Here is a 21,282-nt window from a genome sequence, read left to right on the forward strand (position 1 = left end):
AACTCACTCGGGAGGAAGGTAAGCCACACCTTTCCCAGTAACTGAGTTCTCTGAGAGAAGGGACTGTGTTCCATCCTGTGACCCCTGCTCCTAGAGGTGCCAGCACAGGGCACTCAGTAAGCATGTGTGCCTATGTGCGCCCACCTGCAGGGAAGGCCCTCAGCCACAAGGCCATCCTTTCCTTAACAGCTGTTTTTCTCCTCTGGCTTCAGGACGAAGGTGCTATAGACTTTCTGCTAAGACTAGTTGGTGCACACAGCAACTATTTTATGGGCCTCACTCACTCCTTTTCACCAGGCAGGCTCCCAGGCCAGTCCACACAATGACTCAGCCACAGGGCAGGAAAGGAAAGTGGGGGGCTGGGCTGCAAGCAGCACAGGGCTGTCTCTACATAAAGCTGCAGGGAGGACAGGCTCCGGGTGCAACCAGCTCCAGAAGACTGGTCAGGTGAGAAGTCAGCTGGCAGTGTGGAGGGGCTGGGTGAGAGGTGTAGCCAGGAACCAGGCCTGGCCCCCAGGGGCTTAAAGCCCCAGTTCTGCCCTCCTACAGTGCTTTTAGGGCCATGGAGTAGTAAAGCAGTGCCTCCTGGTGGAAGGGCACAAGCACTAGAAGCCTAAGGGTAGAAGTAGGGAGCTGACAAGGTAGCTGTCCTGACCTCTAAGGCTAGATGGGGCTGTTCAGAGCCATTTCAGTTTCCAGCCAAGCCCAAAGGGCTGGCTATTCAAATGTGGAAGAGGTGTGTGTGGTGGTGACCAAAACCAGCCTCTTGCTGTGTAAACTGACTTTCTTCAAACCAAACAGTTGAGGCTATAGGAATGTGAGTTCCTGGTTGTTCTGAGTAAACGGGAACAGCCTGCTCTTTTGTCCTCTTGTTCCAGCTTTGTTATTCCACAGCAGAAGGCAGCTTCAGTAGAGGCAGACTGGTTGAGACTGCCTGAGGCAAGAGGGCCTTTTAGATCCCCTAATTCTGACAAGGTTTCCAGTAGCAGGATGAACAGGACCAGTCCCAAGTCCAGTGGAAAACCAAGCACCTGGCCTCTTTCTTGGGAGTCAGACCTCAGCAGACTCTGGGAAGTTGCTGCTGAGGTACTGAGGAAGCTGAGATGACGTAAGTCTCCTAAGTGACAGGCCAGGTCAGGGTCCTGCTCTCACCCTTCCAAAGAAACACAACATCAAGCAATGCCGAGGAGCCAGGCCTCCTGGCTGCCACCTGGCCATGTTCTCACCATCCATAGCCACTTGTACTTGGTCTTTCATATGATGGAAGAAGTATAATCAGGTCCCCACTCTCCCATCTGGGACTGTCATAAAGATGAAAGAGATCATCTACAGGAAGTATTATAGGCTCCTAAGGGAGAAGAACGAAGTGAACATGAGGTGTTATTAAAGCAGAGTTTTTAGATTGCAGATGAAAGGCAGCAGGTAAATAAAGACCCTAAACATCAGAGAAAGGGTGAACTGGCTACTAGGGCAACAGTGGGAGCTTCAGAAAAGGGATGAAAACATTCTTCCTCACTACCTCTCTGCCTTGCTGGCTGCATCAATCCCTTGGATGGCTGCGATGCGGCTGGTCTCCCATTTGGGATGACTGAGGACAAAAGCAGCTGTTAACAAGGCCTGTGCTCTTGACTCTGGGGGCTTTTTGGATTGAATATAGCCGCATCTACCCTGAGGTCTCACAGCCTCCCTCTATCCATGGAGCCCTCTCAAGGGAACAGAAGTGCTATGAGGCTTCCTCTATCAAAAGGCTTGCTCTCTCAGCTAGCCCTACCTAACTACTTTTAGGTAAAAGCAAATTTACAAAGGAGGACCCTGGCTCTGCAAGCCTGTGTGTCTATGACTCAAAGTTTTCACCTTCCCTCTGAGCCTTTACTGAATCTACCCCTGCCTTCACCTACCTTAAAGATTCTCTGACTTGCTAAAGGGAACAGTCTTATTTAGAAGGAAAAGTAGAAGTGAGTATGTTCCAGAGAGAACTGTCAGAGACAGGGTTCAAACCCCAGGCAGAAGACTGAGGTCTTAGCCTCCCCCAGGGATGCTTTATTACATGGTTTCATCAGTCATCAGCGATTGGATCCTATGCCCATGTGAGAGACAGGAACATCACATTGTACGTGGCAGATGGTTCCCCTCGCAGCAATGCAGTCAGATGGGGTGGGTGATGAATGGGTGCTTGGCTTCCCTGCCCTGGGCAGGACCTAAGATCCCAGCTGACAGAAACGACAGCCTGGTGAGCCAGGAGGAAGGAATGTTCAGGAATCGGTGACCTCCATGTTCTGTAGCCGACTCTCCAGGGCAACATCTCCTGCTGCCCCTTTCTTTTTGCTGCCCTCATGCTGCTTCTTCTGCTTCTTTGATGGCTCCTGGTCAATGGGTGCAGGCTTCACAAAGGGGATCAGTTCTTGGAGATCTGGAAGGGAAGAGCCAGGCAAGTGACCTACCAAGCCAGGTATAGTTTAAGTATTTTACACATGTTAACTAACTTAATCCTCACAGAAAGCCCTATGAAGTAGGTGGTATCATCCTCTTTTCACAGGGGAGGAACTGAGCACAGAGAGGTTAAGCAACTTGTTCAAGATTACACAGCTCCTAAGTGGTGGAGTTGGCATTTGGACTCAGGTAGTCTGATGCTAGAGTCTGGGCTCACAGCCACTCCACCATGTGCTTCTCAGGCTCTCTGCCAGGAGTTGAAACCCAAGGACCTCTGGGTAAGAATTGTAAATAACAGCAATTCCTTTGGGGCACCCACAATGGGAACTGGTTCCGTTTATTCTTTTCTTCCCTAGTCTGAACTTTACATGCACTTAAATAGATTATCATACCTGTACGGGCTACTTTCTCAAACTTGCCCCCTCCAACGCCCCACACTAGAGGACAGGCAGAGTTTTGGAGAGTCTAAACAAGAAAACCTGGTACATTCTGAAAGGGGCTTGCTAGTCAAAAGGATGTGAAGACAGGGAAGAGCGGGAAGATGGGCTGGGAGTCTTACCAGGCGGCATGAACTCTTTCAATTTCTCAGGTACCATAATGCCCTCCTCCGTCTGGTGGTTTTCCAAGATGGCGCAGATGGTGCGAGTAGTGGCACACATTGTTGCATTGAGCATATGGACAAACTCCACCTGGGAAGATTGGTCCCCAGAGAAGGCAGTTAAGCTCAACCCTCAGCCAGTCTCATTGATGTCCAGAAACCACCCACTCAGCCAGACCCCCCAGTTTGCTACCATGCAAATCACAATCATGGGTTCTATCCACTATCACTTATTCTGAACTTGAATTATTTGGTATTTATTTGCTATCAGGTAACTCCAGGAAGATTCCTCATGTCTCCATAAGTGAGATAAGTGGTAGGTTCCAGTATTTAGAGGAGAGTTGGGCCCTTTGAGGGAAGGGAAAAACTACCATGGTAGCCTCTTCTTTTAACCCCCTTCTAAGTGCCTGACTTGGGAAAAATTAGGGCCTGAAAATTGGGTTTGAAGAGATAAGTTTACAACCCAGACCTTCTTGGGTGAGAAGTGGGAAGACACTGCCTCCAACTTGTTCTGTGTAGACAAATGGGGATTATTCCTCATCTGGAGTTACAGAAAACAAAGCCAAAAAGAGAAAAGCTAGAATTACCTTGTAGAATAGAGCTAGATTCAGGTTTCTAGATTGAAAGGACTCAGTTCTGATTAGATAGAGGTCATTTTCAGATTCCTTTTTTGGTTTAGACTGAAAAGCTCAGATTTTCCCATCATGCTGGAAAATAATGTACTCTGAGGACTGAGAAATAAGGCAGATCTACTTTGCATTGAAAGTTCTGCTTCCCACCTCCCCAGGGGCCATCTACCTTGTCCATCATCTTCTTGGTCTGCCCGTATCGAATCCGGAGCCGGCGAGCCTGGTAGTCCGTGCAGTTAGAACAGGAGACTAACTCACGGAAGGCTCCAGAGCCGGGAAACCAGGCCTCCAGGTCAAGCTTCTTACTGGCAGCATGATTCAAAGAACCTGCAAGGAAAAACCCCTGGAATTCATGAAGGAGGGATGGTATTTCAGAAGGCTAAACTTTAGTGGACCCGAAGAATTTAATTCACATCCTATCTCTAGAAGTGAAATCACTCCTAGATATTCTTATCACCAAACATTCCCAAGTGACAAGGGTGTGATATTTTAATTAATGTGGACAATGAATTGGACTGTGAGCTATTTCTTTGTGTGGAAGCTCCTTTCATGAAGGTAGTGTTTGTGGAATGTAGGAAAGGCGGCCGATACCTGAGACAATATTCACAATGTGGTAAGGGATCTCCAAAGACTGGTAGAACTCCTCTGCGGTGGTGATCATCTCTTCAAACATCTCCCATGAACTGTTGTCATGTGGTGATGAGTAGACAAACTGTTCAATCTGCAAAGAGGGACCCAAGGAGACAGTGACCATGGGACAGGGTGAATAAACTAAAGCACTGAAGTGAAGACCAATCCTTGCAGTGAAGACCTATTCCTACACCACCAGGAGTGAGGCAGGGCTGAGGCCTGGCAAGAGATCAGCGCTGATCTGGACTGCAATGGCAGCAAGAAATGTGAGGCAGAAATCTGTCCGCATATGCACCAGGTAGAGTCCAAAGTATTCTACATGCACTAGTGAGTTTCATCCTCACAGAAGGCCTAATGAGGTAGGTGGTATCATTATCCTCTTTTTACAGCAGAGGAACTGAGCGCAGAGGTTAAGCAATTTGTCCAAGCTTACACAGCTCCTAAGTGGTGGAGGTGGCATCTGGACTCAGGCTGCCTGGTTCCAGAGTCTGGGCTCACAGACACTCCACCATGTGCTTCTCAGGCTCTTCCCCAGAAACACAGATGGAGGTGACAAGAGGAAAGATGGGCCAGGGTGGGCCTGAGCTACACCAATTCTGTCTCTCCTCTACCCACCCTGGAGAAATGGATAGAAGGGTCCTATTCCTTACCCTGACTCACCACCTACTCACCTTCTCAAACTGATGGACTCGAAAGATGCCACGGGTGTCACGGCCATGGGAGCCCACCTCTTGGCGAAAGCAGGTGGAGAGGCCGGCGTATTTGATAGGCAAATCCTCTGGCCGTAGCCACTCGTCCCGGTGTAGAGCAGCAATGGGCTGCTCTGAGGTGGCAATCAGGTATTTTTCATCATAGGAATTGTCATCAGACTTTTCGCTGCCTTTGCCAATCACCTGGAGGAGGAGGAGGGGCCTTTACTAGATAAGAGTAAAGGAGGAGGCCCTCAGCTAGTACTACAGGGCAGATTCAAGTGACAGGACAGGAGAAATTTTCTTTAATCCCTTCCTAGGAGTTGACAAGGGGATGCTAAAAAGACAAGAGAGGGAATGGGTCAGTCCAAAATGGGGCTCCCTATAGAGATCAAAGAAATGCAAACAGAAAGATAAAATATTCTGGTAATGTTTTTTACTTACCTAATAATAAACATTCATAAAGTATGTATAATGGCAGGGATGCAATAAAACCTGAACTGGTAGCAATATAAATTAATCGACTCAACAAATGTTTGTGAGGCATTTACTAAGTGCCAAGTCCTTTTCACCAACGCGAGACAAAAGGAGACACAGTCTCTCTGCTTTCTTGGTGCTCACGCGTTAGTCTAGGGTTGTGATCCTTAAAGAACCACTCTGGTGTTCATCTGAAGAAAGAAATACAAAAGCAGAAAAGGTATAGGCAGGATGAAGTTCATTGTAAGATTACTTACTGACAGCAAAAAAGGAAGCCCTCTAAATACTCAACGGTTAGAACTGGCTACCCTACATCTGGGCCATGTACTATCATATAACCACTAAGAAATGGTGGTAATGAAGACCATGTAGTAACACTGGGAAATGCTTTTGATATGCTAAGTAAAAAGGCAATCTATATACATTGTGGTTAGAAGTGTAAGCAAACGATGTATATATGAAAAAAGTTGCCAAAACAATATTAAAAATGACAATTGTATTAAGTCATGGGAAAAAAGATGATTTCTCCCTGCCATATAATTATAAATTTTCTGTCATATGGTACTTTAATTTTTTAAAAAGTTGGGGGAAGAAGCTATACCAGTGTTTGGGGACCTGGAAAACTACCTTGTTAATGACAGTGGGAACTGAGCTCCTTGTGGGCTATTCATATACAACTCAGAAAAACTATAGAGCTGTGCACTCCAATACAATATAGCCACTAGCCATGTAATGACTACTTAAATTAAATTAAAATTTAGTTCTTTGGTGTGCACAAGCCATATTTCAAGTGTTTAACAGCCACATATGACTGGTGCCTACCATACTGGATGGAACACATACAGAACATTTCTATAACTGCAGAAACATTTATTGGACAGTGCTGCTCCAGAGAATTAATAAACTTAGGTTATTAGGCAAGAAGTGTCAGCCAAAATTCCTTACTTTTGAGCACTCTGATGCTACCTGCCTATGGTTCCAAGAAGCATTTAGGTAAGAGATGGAGAAAGCGGGAAACCCCGGGAGCACCTGCTACCTAGGATGTCTCATAATCCTCTGCATAAGCTTCTCCCAGGTGTTACCTGCAGGGCATCCTTCTCAGATTCTGTTAGTGATTATTCAAACTTGGGGCTGAGATGAGAAAAAAAGAGGTAAGATAAAACAGGTTTCAGATGATACATGAACAGAGTCCTCTCCTCTTTAGGAGAGAGAAAGGAAGAGAGAGAGAGAATCAAGGTTATACTAACATTAGCTCAGGGTTTAGAGATATTGTTGTTTCCCTCTGCGCCTTGAATGAAAACATAACTTTGAACTCATCAAAAGGACCCAGTGGGAAGAAGGTTCCAATTATTGAACTCATTTATCTACATAAGATAAATCACATGGTCCCAGGAGCTGTTGTTTTAACTCCTCCCCTATATGGGTCTTAAAAGTTAATAACCAGTAAGAACAAACTTGTTCCTTTCTGACAGAACAGTCCTGATGGGGAGGGATAAGTGAGAAGTGGACTCTGCTGTGATGGGCAGAGACACTCTAGAAACTCTTTGAGTGCTGGGTACAGACTGGGTGCTTCAGATGGTGTTACAGCCAGCTGATCAGAATGACCTTGTGAACCTCAATTTGAATCCCATGGCTCTTCCTGAGATGATCACTGTTGAGAAAAGAGCCACAAACTGGAAGCCACATCCACCCTGAGGAAGCATGGAAGTGTGCCCTACAGAAGCTTCCAGTCTAAGGTCAGGAGCAGCAGGATGTCATCACATCTATAATTTCCTTTTGCCCAAGCACTCAGTAAATGTGCTTCTTTCTAAGCTTGTGGTGTTAAAGTATGCTCAATTCAGACACATCCTATGGATTATGTGGGAAAGATAAAGGAGCCTCCAGGTCTGTACTCTATGTCTGCACATGTGGTTATTTAAATTTAAATTAATAGAAATTTTACTTCCTCAGTTATACTAGACACATTTTAAGTGCTCAACAGCCAAGATACAGAACACTTCCACAATTGCAGGAAGTTTTACTGGATAGCACTGATTTGTATCTTTGAAGTTAAACTTTGTGATTTAGGAAATTACTGTGCTACACTGCCCCAGGCTACTCACCTTATAAAGTTCTTCATCAAACTGGCTGAGCTGGGCCACTTCCTGCATGACCTCCTTCCTCATGAAAAAGGGAGTGTAAATGGGGGTATAGCCCCGACTTCCCAAGGTGCGAAGGGCATACTGGATGAGCGCCTGCTCCAGGAATACCAGGACCCCCTAGAGGAGCAGAGATGCAACACTGTGATTGGGCTCTGTTACCATCACGGCCAGCTGCTGGAATTTACTCAGGCAACTGGGGGCACAAAGGAGGCCAGCAAAGACTGTGAACCCTAACACTGACTCAGGAGGTTCTTTCTTAACACCAATGCTCAGCATATTATCTTGGCACTCTGTAAAGAGAATTCTCTTTAAGATACCGAAGCAAGAGAAAAGGATTTTTCACCCAGGGTATATAGGAGAGTTTTCCTGTACTAATTCTTAAAACACTGGACTCATTTGTATGTGTACAGCATACCTATATATATGTACATATGTATACTATTTCCAAGATTACTTTACCAGGCCCTTCTGGAAGCCTTCCCTGAATTTATCTGCCCTCTGCCCCAGCTACTCTTGCCAACCATTCTCATAGCACTCTCGGCCCACTCACACCACAACACTTATCACAGTGGGTTCCGACTCTGTTACTTGTCCGACCGTTCAATTACACCAAGCTGCTTAAAGGCAGAGACTGTTCAGATTCAGTCAGCAAAACATATATACATTATGGAGGATTACTTGGTGGCTTTTGTTCTAGGGACTCCTGATGAGCAATCTCCTGCTTTAGAAAGAGAATTGCATCTAATTGCCATTAAGTCTGCAGTAGAAAGGCAAGTTCAAGTGGTGGATTTGTGGGCCTCTTAAGTAGGTTATATTTTCTGCACATATTTTTTTAGTTGCTTTTTTATAATCCCATCCCCACTGATTCCTGTTTCTTACCTTGAGGAAGTACCCTCGACTCCCAGCCACCACGGCCCCCTTTTCGCCTTCAAAGCCATCTACCATCACCACCAGGTCCACATGAGAGTACTTCTTCCTGACTGTACAATCACCCCAAATCCTCTCTACTTTGTTGTCTGCATCCTAAGGAGGCAAGACCAGAAGAGAAAGATGTACGATCTCTGAATTTTACAACGTCTATCATTCTAAATCCTATTCTAGAGCTTTGTGAAGCCATTGCTTAAGTCAAACACCAGGTTTTTATCACTGTGTATAGAGATTACAGAGAAGGGAATTTGCTAGAGGATTTGTGCTCATTAGAGAAATAATAATTTACAAATTCCCACAGGTGATTCTAGCCATGGAACTGAAATCAGAATTTTCTAAAAAACCTGCCATAATCATTTGTTTTACCCTTTTAAATGACTCCTTGAAAATCCTACACAAGGACCACCCTCCCCGGGACAATCAACATCTCCTGGGGTGCAGAGGAGAATGTAATTTTTTTTTCCCAGGCTCTCATTGGTGGTGGTGGGGGGCGGTGCACAGGAGGGAGGGTTCAGGGCCCTGACCTCCTGAGTCTGTCACCCCAGCCTACAGTGAGTTTAACGTTGTTCACCAGGGCATGAATGAGAGAGGCACAGATGGGCCCAGCCATGGCTGGGGTGTCAAGGAACAAAGGCTGGGCTCTGAGGCAGCTTTGTGCAGGGGAAGCTCCCACTCAGCAGGGAACTTTTATCATGCAGATTTCCCTTCAACCTGCAGCTTCTCCACAGGGTGTGGGTGAGGGGGAAGGTTGATTTAGCAGACCCCTCCCACAAGACTGCTGCTACCCTGGGCAACAGGCAGTGGAGGACAGCAGCCCAATTTAGAAGAGATTTCTGTGCCAGTCGTCTCCTCCTACCTGCTGTCTCCGGTACTTCCCAATCAGGCAAAGATCTGACTCTTTAAATTCTCAACTGATGGACACAGCGAATATACAAAGAGCCTACTTCTGCCACAAGACCTATTCCTCAGAGAGTTCCAGTGTTCCACTGCCCTCTTCCCACCCTGACCCTTTGCAACCAGGAGCCAAGCCTGGTGGCCACCTGCCATGCACCAGCGCCTACCTCATCATTACTGATGGGCACAGAGGGGTGCAGAAGGTTCCCTATCTCTCGGAGGTGCTCAAACCGCTCTGCTTCCAGCTTTACCCGCTCGGCATCACACTTTAGGATGGCTTCATCGATGAGGAGTCGGACTTTTTTGATTTGTGAGACTTTCAGGTTCTGCAGATGAACAGGCCAGGCCCACACCTGGGTCACAGCGAGTTCAGGACAGCGAGTTCTCTTCCTCTAACCCTGTGAGAACATCTTAAAAACTGACAATGAAGGCTTTCAAAGAACTGAGATGGCTTTCACACAGGGATATATATAGACTTGCCCTTCAAATCTATTGGTATTTTCTTTTGGAGTACCTAAGACAGAGATGGACCAATTCTGGCCGCTCTTCTCTTCCTATATGTGTATCTCAGGAGCTTTAATACTGTAACTCTGAGAGAGCTCTTTCCCTTAACTGGCACTTTTTTATCTTCCTGATTAAACCAATTTTGCTCTCTGTTATATGCTACATTTAACTGTTCTCTAGGAAGATTGTAAGTTTATTAGGAGCAAGAGACCTTGTCTTAAGCTTTTTTTGTATTCCTTATTGCAGGTGTTTCAAACTATACTCTGATTTCCTGGGGGAACCCTCAGCAGTCAGGGGTGGACAGGCATAGTACCCCAAACCTCCAGGCATAGCAACTTTGCTTTTTTTTGCATTTATGCTCTTGCTATGCTTTTGTGTTTATGGGTTTTAAGAAAGGGTTTGGCGACTAAAAAATTTGAAAACTACTGGTCTATGCCCATTGTAGTGAATATTTACTGAATTTCAGTAAATTGAAAAATTCCTTGACTTTGTGAAAATGGAGTTCTCAACAACATAGTTCAGTTCCTTCTTTCTCTTCTTCCTACCCGTGACTTTTCCACTCCATCTGTCTCTCTCTCTCTGCTGTCTAATAACTACTCAAGTACAGAGTATAACAAGAGTGGATGGGGACATTTCCCAGCTGCAGATATTTAAGGATGTCACAACGCTGCGTGGAGCAGAGAATCAACACTTGCTTGTCTAGGAATCAAATTAAGATAAAAGAGCTGAAGCCCCAACCCAGAAAAGGACAATAACTTACAGCTAAAGTGTTTATAGTGAGGTCATCAAGATTTAATACATCCTCTGGAATGGACTCATCATTCCCCACTGGCTCTTTTTTCTGCAGGAAAAAAACACACACCAGTAAAGAAAATTTCTGACATAGTTTTATAAGTGAGTGCACACCAAATTAATGTATCATAAACTAATCACAGAACTTTCTACATAACTGTCTCTAAAAGATGTAACACATGGGAGAAAAACTAAAAAATTGCAAGTGAGAAGTCAAAGTTTCAAGCCCCTGTCCCACTGCTTTCTAGTTTTTTGATCCCAGGCAGATCATTAACCCATCAGGACCACAGGGCTGACATCATCCAGAACTTGAAAAGAAGAATGTCTTCCCTGGAGGCAGAATAATTCTGGGCACCTAGAATGTGTGAAAATGCTCAGGCCTGCTCAGGAGCCAGTGCTGGGCAGAAGCCTATGTGTGAATTTGTGACTTCCCACCTACCTGCTAGAACAATCCAGCACTGAGCACACAGGTCAAGGGGAAAAAATGGATGGGATGAGAGAATATTAGGGAGCAGAGAAAACAAACTTTTTTAGGACAAAAGTCTCAAAATCTGGAACTAAGTTTAGATCAATCAATGCAACTTGGCAAAATGGCAGGGGTGTACCCAGGCCTAATTTTTTTCTCCTTCATTTTCTCTCCTCACTCTTCTATATCATATTCTGCCAAATCAACATTGCTCATCTTTGCCCAGAGCCATAGGGAAGATAATTTTAAAAGTCATATTCCTCCTAAGTTAAAAGGAGTTAAAAAAAATTATCAAAGGCCATTATAACAAGATATATACAAGACATATAAGACCCCAGCAAAACTCATACAAAAATAAGTTGAGAAGATTCAGGCTCTGCTTTACAAGTATAAATAAAATGTGTAGAAATGGGCAATATCCTAAAGATCTTTTAAAAGTCTACACTTATAACAACAGGCCATTATGTTTATACAAGCTCCCAGCCCACATCATCATGAGAAAGGGCTAAATCTTCCTCTAAGGGTAAAGTATAGACATCGGTTAGGCTCTCTACAGTCTCAAACACCAAAGTGAGAAGTCAGGAGTCTAACTATAACCCAACTCACACCCTTTAGTGACTCAAGCACAACCATCTTTAGAAGCTGAACAAGTCTGAAAACATTAGAATGTGTCTTGATAAGAACAAGGATATACTACAGAGATAGAAAAAAAAAAGCCTAAATCTCAAGATTCATTCGGGAGACAAGATAGCTGGGGCCCCCTTCCTATCTGATAATCCCCCAGGGCAGCAAATTCAAATTCTGAGTTCAAGTTCTGGCTCTGCAGCTAACTTACAGCATCATTTTAGTCAAGCCCCTTAATTTCCTAAGCATATTCCTTTACCCTTTTAAAAGGGCTGACAGACTACTATCTACACTCCAGGTTTGCAACAAAAACAAAATGAGATGTGTAAGAAAGGCTTCTGAATACTTTCAAGTGCTGAACAGATGAAAGCCCAGCCACTTCATTACAATGGACAGCAAGAGAGGACACTCCTCACAGGGCTGGCAGTACAGGGCTCTGCGAAGGCTGCTGCAGAGGAACACTTGCTCCCATCTTTTTGCTATGAAAAACACTTGGCTGGCACTGTCTGTATATATGCCCCAAAGAACACACAAGTAGAAGTATACATGGGAATTACCTAATTATGGGGCCTCTGACACACAAATGATTACAAATGAGTCCATAGGAAGAAAGCCATATGGTTATCAATATCAATTTCTACAGTAAGTCACAAGCTAAAAGTGTTAACAAAATACTACTAAAGAGAAGGATACAGTTAATGATGAAGTTTAAGGTGCTGGAATCTCAAGGGAATCTTTTTGTTAGGCTCTTTACTGACTCAGGTTCCAAAATCTTGTATTTTTTTGGTTTAGTTTACAGGTTTACGATTTAAAAATGAGATAGACTGTAGGGTGGATTTAATATATATTTTTTAAAAGTGATTAAGGGGCCAAAAGGGTATTTTTGAAGCAAGAGTAAAAACATGAACTATTCTGGATATCAAAGCAAGGCCCAGCTGAAACTTAATATTCTTCAAGCATAGGAGCAATTTTTTGGATGAAGGCCAGTAACGACTTGCCATCTGTTGTTAACTTGCAATTGCTGAGTAGCTATGATGTTCTAAGCATTGTGCCAAGTTCTCTACTTTAAAAAAAATTAATCTCACAATTCTGTTGTATAGGTGACCATCATAGGACTATTTTGTTCTACAAATGACCATTCTGGTCATTTCACAGACCAGAAAACTGAAACTCAAAGGTTAACCTGATAGCCAACAGGGCCAGCACGACGACACTAGGACAAAGAATCTGAAATCTGCCATACCAAAGCTTTTCTGCCACTGTAGGTTGAGCTCAAGAAAAAACTGGGAAAGATTACTGGTGGAATTTATATTATTATTATTATAAGAACAGAATAGACAATGAATGACTAGTGTGGCAAGAATCTTACGACAGACTGAATGTCTGTCTTTCCCCAAAATCTGTATTTTGAAGCCCTCACCCCCGTTGTGATGGTACTTGCAGGTGGGGCCTTTCAGAGTGGGTTAGGTCATGCAGGCAGAGTCCTCATCAATGGGAGAAGCGCCCTTATGAAAGACCCAGGAGAGCTCCCTTGTCCCTCTGCCATGTGAGGATACAAGGAGAAGACGGCTGTCTATGCACCAGGAAGTGGGCCCTCACCAAACACAGACTCTGATGGCACCCTGACCTTGGACTTTCCAGCCTCCAGAACCATGAGAAATAAATTCCTCTCATCATATAAGGCACCCAGTCTATGGTACATGGTTAGAGCAGCCTGAAAGGACTAAGGCATATATGAAGACATATGATAGGCTCACCAATCCCTGAAAGTGCCTCTTAGTCCCTGTTTCCCCCTCCTTCATTTCTTCTTACAGTAATTTCCCTCTTTGGTAAGAAATTCAGTATCCCAGAGAATTGGACACTAAGTTAGGAATTATGTATTAACTAAGAATAAAATTAAATACCTCTGTTCAAGCTCTTAAGGCTGTTACTCAGTTCTCTTACCTTCATTTTCTCTCCAATTGTCTTGCTGCATAGGTTCTTCAGCTTGTTCAAGTTGTCTGCCCGAAATCTGCCTGAAGAATAAGGAACCCAAGAATATACCAAATATGAGCACCTGGGTATACCCCTCTCCTAATCACGGCTCCTTAGGACTGATCTCAGTCCAAGGGTAAAATGCTGGCAGCTAAAGGATGTGCTTCGTGAATTTTATAGCTTCAGAGCCCCAAATTTATGGCATACAATAGTGACTATAATAGGTTTCCCCAGTATTTGGTGATAAGGAAAAGAGACTGAAATTTAACAGTAGCATAAACTGCATTGTGCCACTGTAGAGTGAGACATCTGAGAAAGCTGGGAAAATACTCAAGTTAACTATAACCTGCTCAATTATCTTAAAATTCATTTACAGAAACTATTGAATTATCTTAAAATTCATTCATAGAAGCTATGTGGTATGTACCAGAATCTAGAAAGAGGGCAGTCATGTTTCTGTTTCCATGAACCTGGTTGCTACATCCCTATGCTAGGAATGGTTAACGTTATTGCCTTTGCTCTTACACAGTGCTCATCTGGCAGTCTTGAAAATAATTTAGTTTCTTAAACTTCTGTTTCTTTTGGGGAAGACAGTGCACTAATCGGCCTACATAGGTATTCTGGTCTAAATTAACATAATGATACGGTTCATCAGTCTAACTGGATTAGCGCAAGCTGGACCTCTTGAATCTAAGCTTTTAGGAGCCATATAGTAAAAATCAAGCTTTTGACAGATGATGACTAGAAATGAGATAGCACCTAGACAAAGCTATTTTTTAGCATTTTGCTAAACTTTAACTTAACTAAATTTAAACTAAACTTAAGCACAATGATACATTTATTTTCCCATTCATTTATTCCTATTGATTGCAGAGATGGAGAGCAGATTAGTGGGTGCCAGCGGGTAGAGAAGAGAAGGGAAAGGGACTAGACTACCAAGGGATCACTGTGGTGGTGAAATAGCTCTGTACCTTGAGGGTGGCAAGGGTTACATGAATACACACACACACACACACACACAGAGTGCAGATAAAACTGATAAAATCTAAACAAGGTTTGTGGATTGTAGCAATGCCAATTTCTTGGTTCTGATATTGCACCAGTAATGTTGAACTGTTATCGTTGGGTAAGATTGAGTGAAGGGTACAACTACTCCTTGTACTATTTTTGCAACTTTCTGTATATTTGTAGCTATTTTGAAATAGAAAGTTTTCAAGAAATTTTATTTAGTTCCTCCTGTTTGCAAGGCCCTGTGCTAAGTGTTGGGAATATAAAAGAAAATACCATGCTAGATGCTAGGACACAAAAGAAGATAAGACAGTTAAAAAACAATATATGCCGAATGCTTCAGTCAATGAATACAGCATATCCCCTCACTATCTTTAATTTTTCTCAGCATTATTATGTAGTTTCCAGTATGGGGATTTTGAACATCATGTATTATATATATTCTAGGTATTAGATGCTTTTTGTTACTTATATACAGAAATATCATTGATTCTGCATGTTACACACAGCGATCTTGCTAAACTTACTTAATTTTAATAGTTCAGATTCTGCATATACAATTATCTGCAAATAGTGACAGTACTTGCTTCAATCTTTTTTTTATTATTGAGGTATAATTAACATATCCCCCACAGTGTTTTTCACAATGTGAAGCCTTACTAAAAAAAAATCACATTATATTGTCTTCAGATGTACAAAATAATGATTTGATATTTGTATGTATAGTGAAATGATCACCACAGTAAGTCTGTGGTTACCGTTCATTACCATACTCTGCTTCAATCTTTTAATTCTATTTCTTGCCTTATATCATACTGTCTAGAACCTCTAGCATGATGTGGATCAGAAGTGGTGAAAGACATCCTAGTCTTGTTCCCAACCTCAGGGGGAAGGCATTCATTACTTCATCATTAAGAATAATGTTAGCTATGGGTTTTTTTAAATAAATAGTGATGATCAGATTAAGGAAGTTCCCTTCTATTTTATTCTATTTCATCATGAACAATTGGGTTTCCACATGAGAAAAAAAAGAACTTGGATCCCTTTCTCATATTACATACCACAATCAATGTGAGATGAATTATCTACCTAAATGTGAAAGGTAATGTAAGAAAACTTCTAGAAAAAAACTAGAGAATCTCTTCAGGACTTTGGAATATTAAAAGATCTCCCAAACAGAACACAGGAAGCACAAATCACAAAGAAAAGATCAATAAACTAGATTCATTAAAATGAAGAACTTCTGTTCCTTCAAAGACTGAAAGAGTGAAGAGGCAAGTCACCAGCTGGGAGAAAATACCTGCAATTTATGTACCTGACAAGAGCTTGTGTTCAGAATGGATAAAGAATTCCTACATATGAATAAGAAGAAGGCAATAATAAAAAAAACTGGTCAACAGGCTTGAATAGACACATCTCAAAACAGGCTAGCCAAACGCTAACAAACATATGAAAAGATGCTCAAAATCTTTAGTCATCAGGAAAATGGAAATTAAAACCACAATGACATACCACTGTATATCCACCAGAATGGCTAAAATTAAAAGGACTGCCAATATCAAGGACAAAGATTTAGAGCAACTGGAATTCTTGTATTGCCAGTGGGAGTATCAATTGCTACAGCCACTTTGGAAAACTGGTCCTATCTACTAAATCTAAACATTTTCTTACCCTATGACCCAGCCATTTCACTCCTGATAGACCCAACAGAAATGGTGCTTATAGCTACCAAAAGACACACACACATGTAACAATGTTCATGGCAACTTGTTCATAAACCCAACTGGTAACAATCCAAATATCCAGCAATAGAAATGATTGGCAGATTTACATAATGGGGTACTAGACAGCAAGGAAAAAAAGAGCCAAGATAGAAGTTCCTTACAGATGTAATTTTAAGAGAAGAAAGCCACATACAAAAGTACATACTATACAAGTCCATTTACCTGAAGTTCAAAATCAGGCCAAAGTAATTTATGGTGATAGAAGGTAGAATACTGTTATTTTTGGAGGGGGAAAGTGACTGGGAAGGGGTATGAAAGAGCCAGCTGGCGTACTGCAAATGTCATAGATCTTGATCTGGGTGGTGGTTACGGGGGTGTGTAGATTTGTAAAATTCATCAAACTGCACATTAAGATTTGTGCACTTTACTGAATACAGTAAAAAATAAGTTTTAAAATGTTGTATACAAAAATGGCCTTTTGGCTTTCTGAGCAGCACCATGACAGTCAGTAAGAACAAGTGCCTTATGAAAAATGGCAAAAAGGGAGCCAAGAAGAAAGTGATTGATCCATATTCTAAGCAAGACTGGTATGATGTGAAAGCATCAGCCATGTTCAATACAATATTAGAAAAACACTAGTTACAAGAAATTCAAGGAATCAAAATTGCATTTGATGGCCTCAAGCGTTGTCTTTTTGAAGTGAGTCTTGCTGATCTGCAGAATGATGAAGTTGCCATTAGAAAATTCAAGCTAATTACTGAGGATTTTCAGGGTAAAAACTGCCTAATTTCCATGGCATAGACCTGACCCATGACAAAATGTGCTCCATGGTCAGAAAATGGCAGACCGTGATTGAAGCTTATGTTGATGTCAAGACTACTAATGATTATTTGCTTCATCTATTCTATGTTGGTTTTACTAAAAACTATAGTGATTGAATCCGAAGACCTCTCATGCTCAGCATCAACAGGTCCACCAAATCCAGAAGATGACGGAAATCATGGCCCAAGAAGTACAGACAAATGACTTGAAAGAAGTGGTCAATAAACTGATTCCAGACAGCGTGGAAGAAGACACAGAAAAGGCTTGCCAAGTTATTTATCTGCTCCATGTTAAAAAAGTAAAAAAGTCTTTGTTAAAAAAGTAAAAATGGGGAAGAAGCCCAAGTTTGAGCTGGGAAAACTCATGGAGCTTCATGGTGAAGGCAGTAGGTCTGGAAAAGCTACTGGGGATGAGACAGGTGCTAAAGCTGAACAAGCTGATGGATATGAGCCACCACTCCAAGAATCTGTTTAAAATTCAGGCTTTAATGGTGTGAAATTAAAAAAATGTATTTGTAAAAAAAAAAAGTATGAATGCCACAACAGAAATATATGAGATAATTTATGGAGAGCGCTCAACAGATGAGGTAGTGCTACGGCTGCGGAGCTGGTTTAGCAAAGGGGGCTGGTGGGAGTGGGAACAGCACCCTGATAAGGAATATTTCAAGAGGCAACAGTCATGGACATGTGCAAGTGTATACAAGCAATGTAACAAGCGTAGAATAAAGAGTGAAAGGTATATGTGGGAGAGTGGTAGAAGACGAGGCAAGGAAAGCATGTGGGACTTTACAAAGTGTGCTAAGAAATTTGGATTTTCATGCTTTCAGGCTACACTGTCTGATTTGGTAGCCATTAGCCTCATGTGGCTTTTGAGCAGTTGAAACATGGTGAACCCAAATCAAGATGTCCTGTAAGTATAAAATACACACTGGATTTCAAAGACTTGAAAAAAAGAAAAATAATGTAAAATATACATGTTGAAAATAAAATCTTTGGATATTCTGGGTGAAATAAAATATCTTACTAAAATTAATTTCCTCTCTTTCTTTCCTTTTTAAAGTGGCTACCACAAAATTGACAGTTTCATATGGGCTCACATTGTATTTCTCTCAGTTAAAGCAGGAACGTCACTGCAAGACAAGCCTGAAGTAAAATGATGAGATCTGCATTCCAAAAAGAGCACACATCCTGGGTGTGGCCCAGGACTAGGTGAGATTGGGATGAAATTGAAAGCCTTTAGAAAGTATCCCAATGATAAAGGCCTGGTTTAGGCGTCTGCAGTAAAGGTTAAGAGAAAATAACTTCTACTGATAGTAAAAAGAAATCTCATTCAGGATGGCACTTCTGGGGAGAGGACAGAATTCCTATCATTAGCAGCAGATTTCACGATGTGTGGAAATCTAGTGATTTTGGAAGTAGTTGAGACAAATTTTTATGATATGCCCAAGTGTATTCTTATTACTCTGATTTTAAAAAAAGAAATCTTTTCTTGGAGTTATAAGAGTTGTGGTAAACTCCAATGTGGTGCTATGACTCCAAGTTATATCTGACTCCTGTGTTCCATGTAGAGCCCTGGTGGCACCGTGGAAGTCTACAGGCAGACAGATAGGTATAGGTGTAATGGGAGGCCTTGTGGAACCTGCTCCTCAGTTAGGGAACATATCTAAGCTCATAGTAAAGCTCTGGGTTACAAATTCTAGTTGCAGCCAATGACAGAAGAACCCTAACCTCTGATCTGAGGTTCAGATGTAAAAGAACCCTGATACAAGATCTGTCAAGGTCCATCTTGGACAACCAATGACTTGGTAAAAATCATTAAGTCATTTTGGTTGCAAAGAGAATATTCATAGGGATGTCAGGTAGAAGAGAATCAAATCAATAGATGTGTTGAAAACAAACTATACAAAACTGCTTTTCATACAGAAGGGCAAACTGCCTTGAACACAGAAGATATTCATGAATTCAACAAAGCTTTGTCAAGCCCTTACCAAGGACAAGGTGCAGTGCTAGGTACTGGGGTTACATGTATACATGTGTATATGTATATAGTGTACATATATGTATGCTCTGGCTACTGGGTCATGTAGACAAATAAAACACAACCTTGTCCCTGAAGAAATCATCCCCTCACCATATATCCACTCATCAAGTAAGGGACAGAACTTCCTGTGGATGTGTACATTATACACAAGAGACTAGCTAACACATTCAAAGTCATTTGGCAGCTGGAGATTGGCTAGACTGATACAAAAATCTTCTGATACAAAAAAAAAATCTTGTGATACTTCTGACTTCTGTTCAGGAAAACCGTGTCCAGTCTAGTTTTTTCTTTCCATTTAATTCAATTCCATTGCAATTCAAAACTTCAGAATGAGAATCAGATTGTAGGATCTCACAAACTATCACATTAGAGTGACTGAGACTATAGAATCAGCAGACAACCTGAAACAAATATCCTCTTGATATCTAATACCCCTATAAATTTAGGAAAATAAAAATTTTCTAATAGAAATCCACCAGTTTTGGACAGCGACTGCTATTGCAGTGTGCTGTCATACACCTGGCTCTTGGCTGGTTGCAGGCTTATTGCATCAGACAAAATGAATCACGTGTGTTTGACAGCATCCTGCCAGCCAGTGACTACTACAGTTAATCGAGGCAGAGGTTGATAGGCAGAAGGTTCTACAGTTTTATTTAGCTTTATGAAAGATGCCAAGGTCAGTTCCAAGTTTAGCCCAACTCCTCCAGTGTCTTTTCCGGAAAGCTTCCACAAATCACAATTAAACAAGCCTCAATAATTACAAGTTTTTTTCTTGCCTGACCGCACCCCTGTTCCCCTGTCTCTTTTACCAGATAAGCCTTTTCTTCTTAAGGGTACGCCCGCAGGTCGGGGGGTGGCCTTCCCCAAAGCTCTGGGGCCACTGTTTTTAGCCAGGAGCGGCCTCCAAGTCCCAAAATGCTTCCAATACGGGTGGAGTGAATCTACTGCAATGCAGATTGACTCGGTCTCCGGCTTGAGCCTTTGATCCTATCAAAATAGAGGGAGACCCCTCTGGCTTTGCTGAGGATGAGAAAAAGACTGGAGGCGACCAAAGATAAGCGTTGAGAAAGGGAAATCCCCCCCCCAAACCTCCTGCTACGGCATTCCTCCGGCTACCCTTGAGGTAGGCTTGACAGCTCATGGTGCGCATGCGCCATGCCGAAGGGCGTGCGCGCCGCTCGGGCGGAGGGAAAAAGCAGGACGGTTCCGGCTCGCAGGGTGTTCGGGAAGACAGAGCGGGCCTGAGACACCGCAACCGGGAGGGAGAGGGGGCGCTCTGACTGGCGGGGGGAGCTCTGACGATGGGTGGGAGCTGTGGCGTGAGAAGCAGTAACGCTATCTGAGAGGTGAAGTTGGGATTAAGACCGAGGGATATCCCGCGCGTCCGAGTACTTACATCGTCGCCACTCGCCATCTGTCTTCACCAGCTGATCCACTAGTCCCGGATCCTTAAAGCGCTTCTTCTGCGTCTCTCGAATGAGGGCTGGATCCCCTCCTTTATCCACACGAAACAAATCCAGATCCAGCACCATCTTTCCTTCTCCCAGGCCAAGACCAAATGGAAGTGAGGACCTTAACCACAGCAGCCTGTGACCGACGCACTGCGCCTGCGCTACGCCCTGACCCGCCTTCCTCGCGCAGGCGCAGCCCGAGCGCGCAAGCGCCCCCTCTCGGCTGGAAGCAGCTGTGCTGGAGGCGGGGCCGCGGGGAGGAGAGTGGAGTGGGTAGGCGTGGGCTTCTCAGCCTGGGTCCAGGTCTGGCCCTCTTGGCCGACATTGTTCCCCTTTTGTGCTGTTTCCCCAACTCTGACCTCCTTCTGTAGGGGCTCCGATTGCCCCATAAAAATGAGTGTCTAGGTTTCCGCCGTATGTCAAAGGGCATATTTCAAGTTAGGTGAGGCCTGCCAATATGAT

General features: G+C 43.1%; 1 protein-coding gene and 1 pseudogene across 5 annotated transcripts; one reads left to right on the forward strand and one right to left on the reverse strand.

The window, feature by feature from the left end:
- Positions 1-1,986: 1,986 nt before the first annotated feature.
- SARS1 (seryl-tRNA synthetase 1) lies at positions 1,987-20,984 on the reverse strand. Of its 5 annotated transcripts, none has more exons than XM_037001581.2 (12): positions 20,766-20,984; positions 13,746-13,816; positions 10,680-10,760; positions 9,583-9,768; positions 8,474-8,617; positions 7,556-7,711; positions 4,959-5,180; positions 4,249-4,378; positions 3,827-3,984; positions 3,498-3,539; positions 2,990-3,119; positions 1,987-2,410 (listed from the first exon to the last, which is right to left on the reverse strand). In XM_037001581.2, exons 1-12 carry the CDS (start codon positions 20,899-20,901, stop codon positions 2,253-2,255), a joined length of 1,614 nt encoding a protein of 537 aa, XP_036857476.1. In that variant the 5' UTR covers positions 20,902-20,984; the 3' UTR covers positions 1,987-2,252. The 5 variants fall into 5 exon arrangements, with proteins under 5 accessions (XP_036857476.1, XP_036857475.1, XP_017513440.1 ...); XM_037001580.2 differs by having other exon boundaries at positions 3,498-3,569; XM_017657951.3 differs by having other exon boundaries at positions 3,498-3,569; positions 9,583-9,741; positions 20,766-20,982.
- Positions 14,626-17,810, forward strand: LOC118968957 (small ribosomal subunit protein eS1-like; annotated as a pseudogene).
- Positions 20,985-21,282: the final 298 nt, after the last annotated feature.

Source organism: Manis javanica, chromosome 4 (assembly GCF_040802235.1).
Source record: "Manis javanica isolate MJ-LG chromosome 4, MJ_LKY, whole genome shotgun sequence".
NCBI classification, from domain to species: Eukaryota; Metazoa; Chordata; class Mammalia; order Pholidota; family Manidae; genus Manis; species Manis javanica.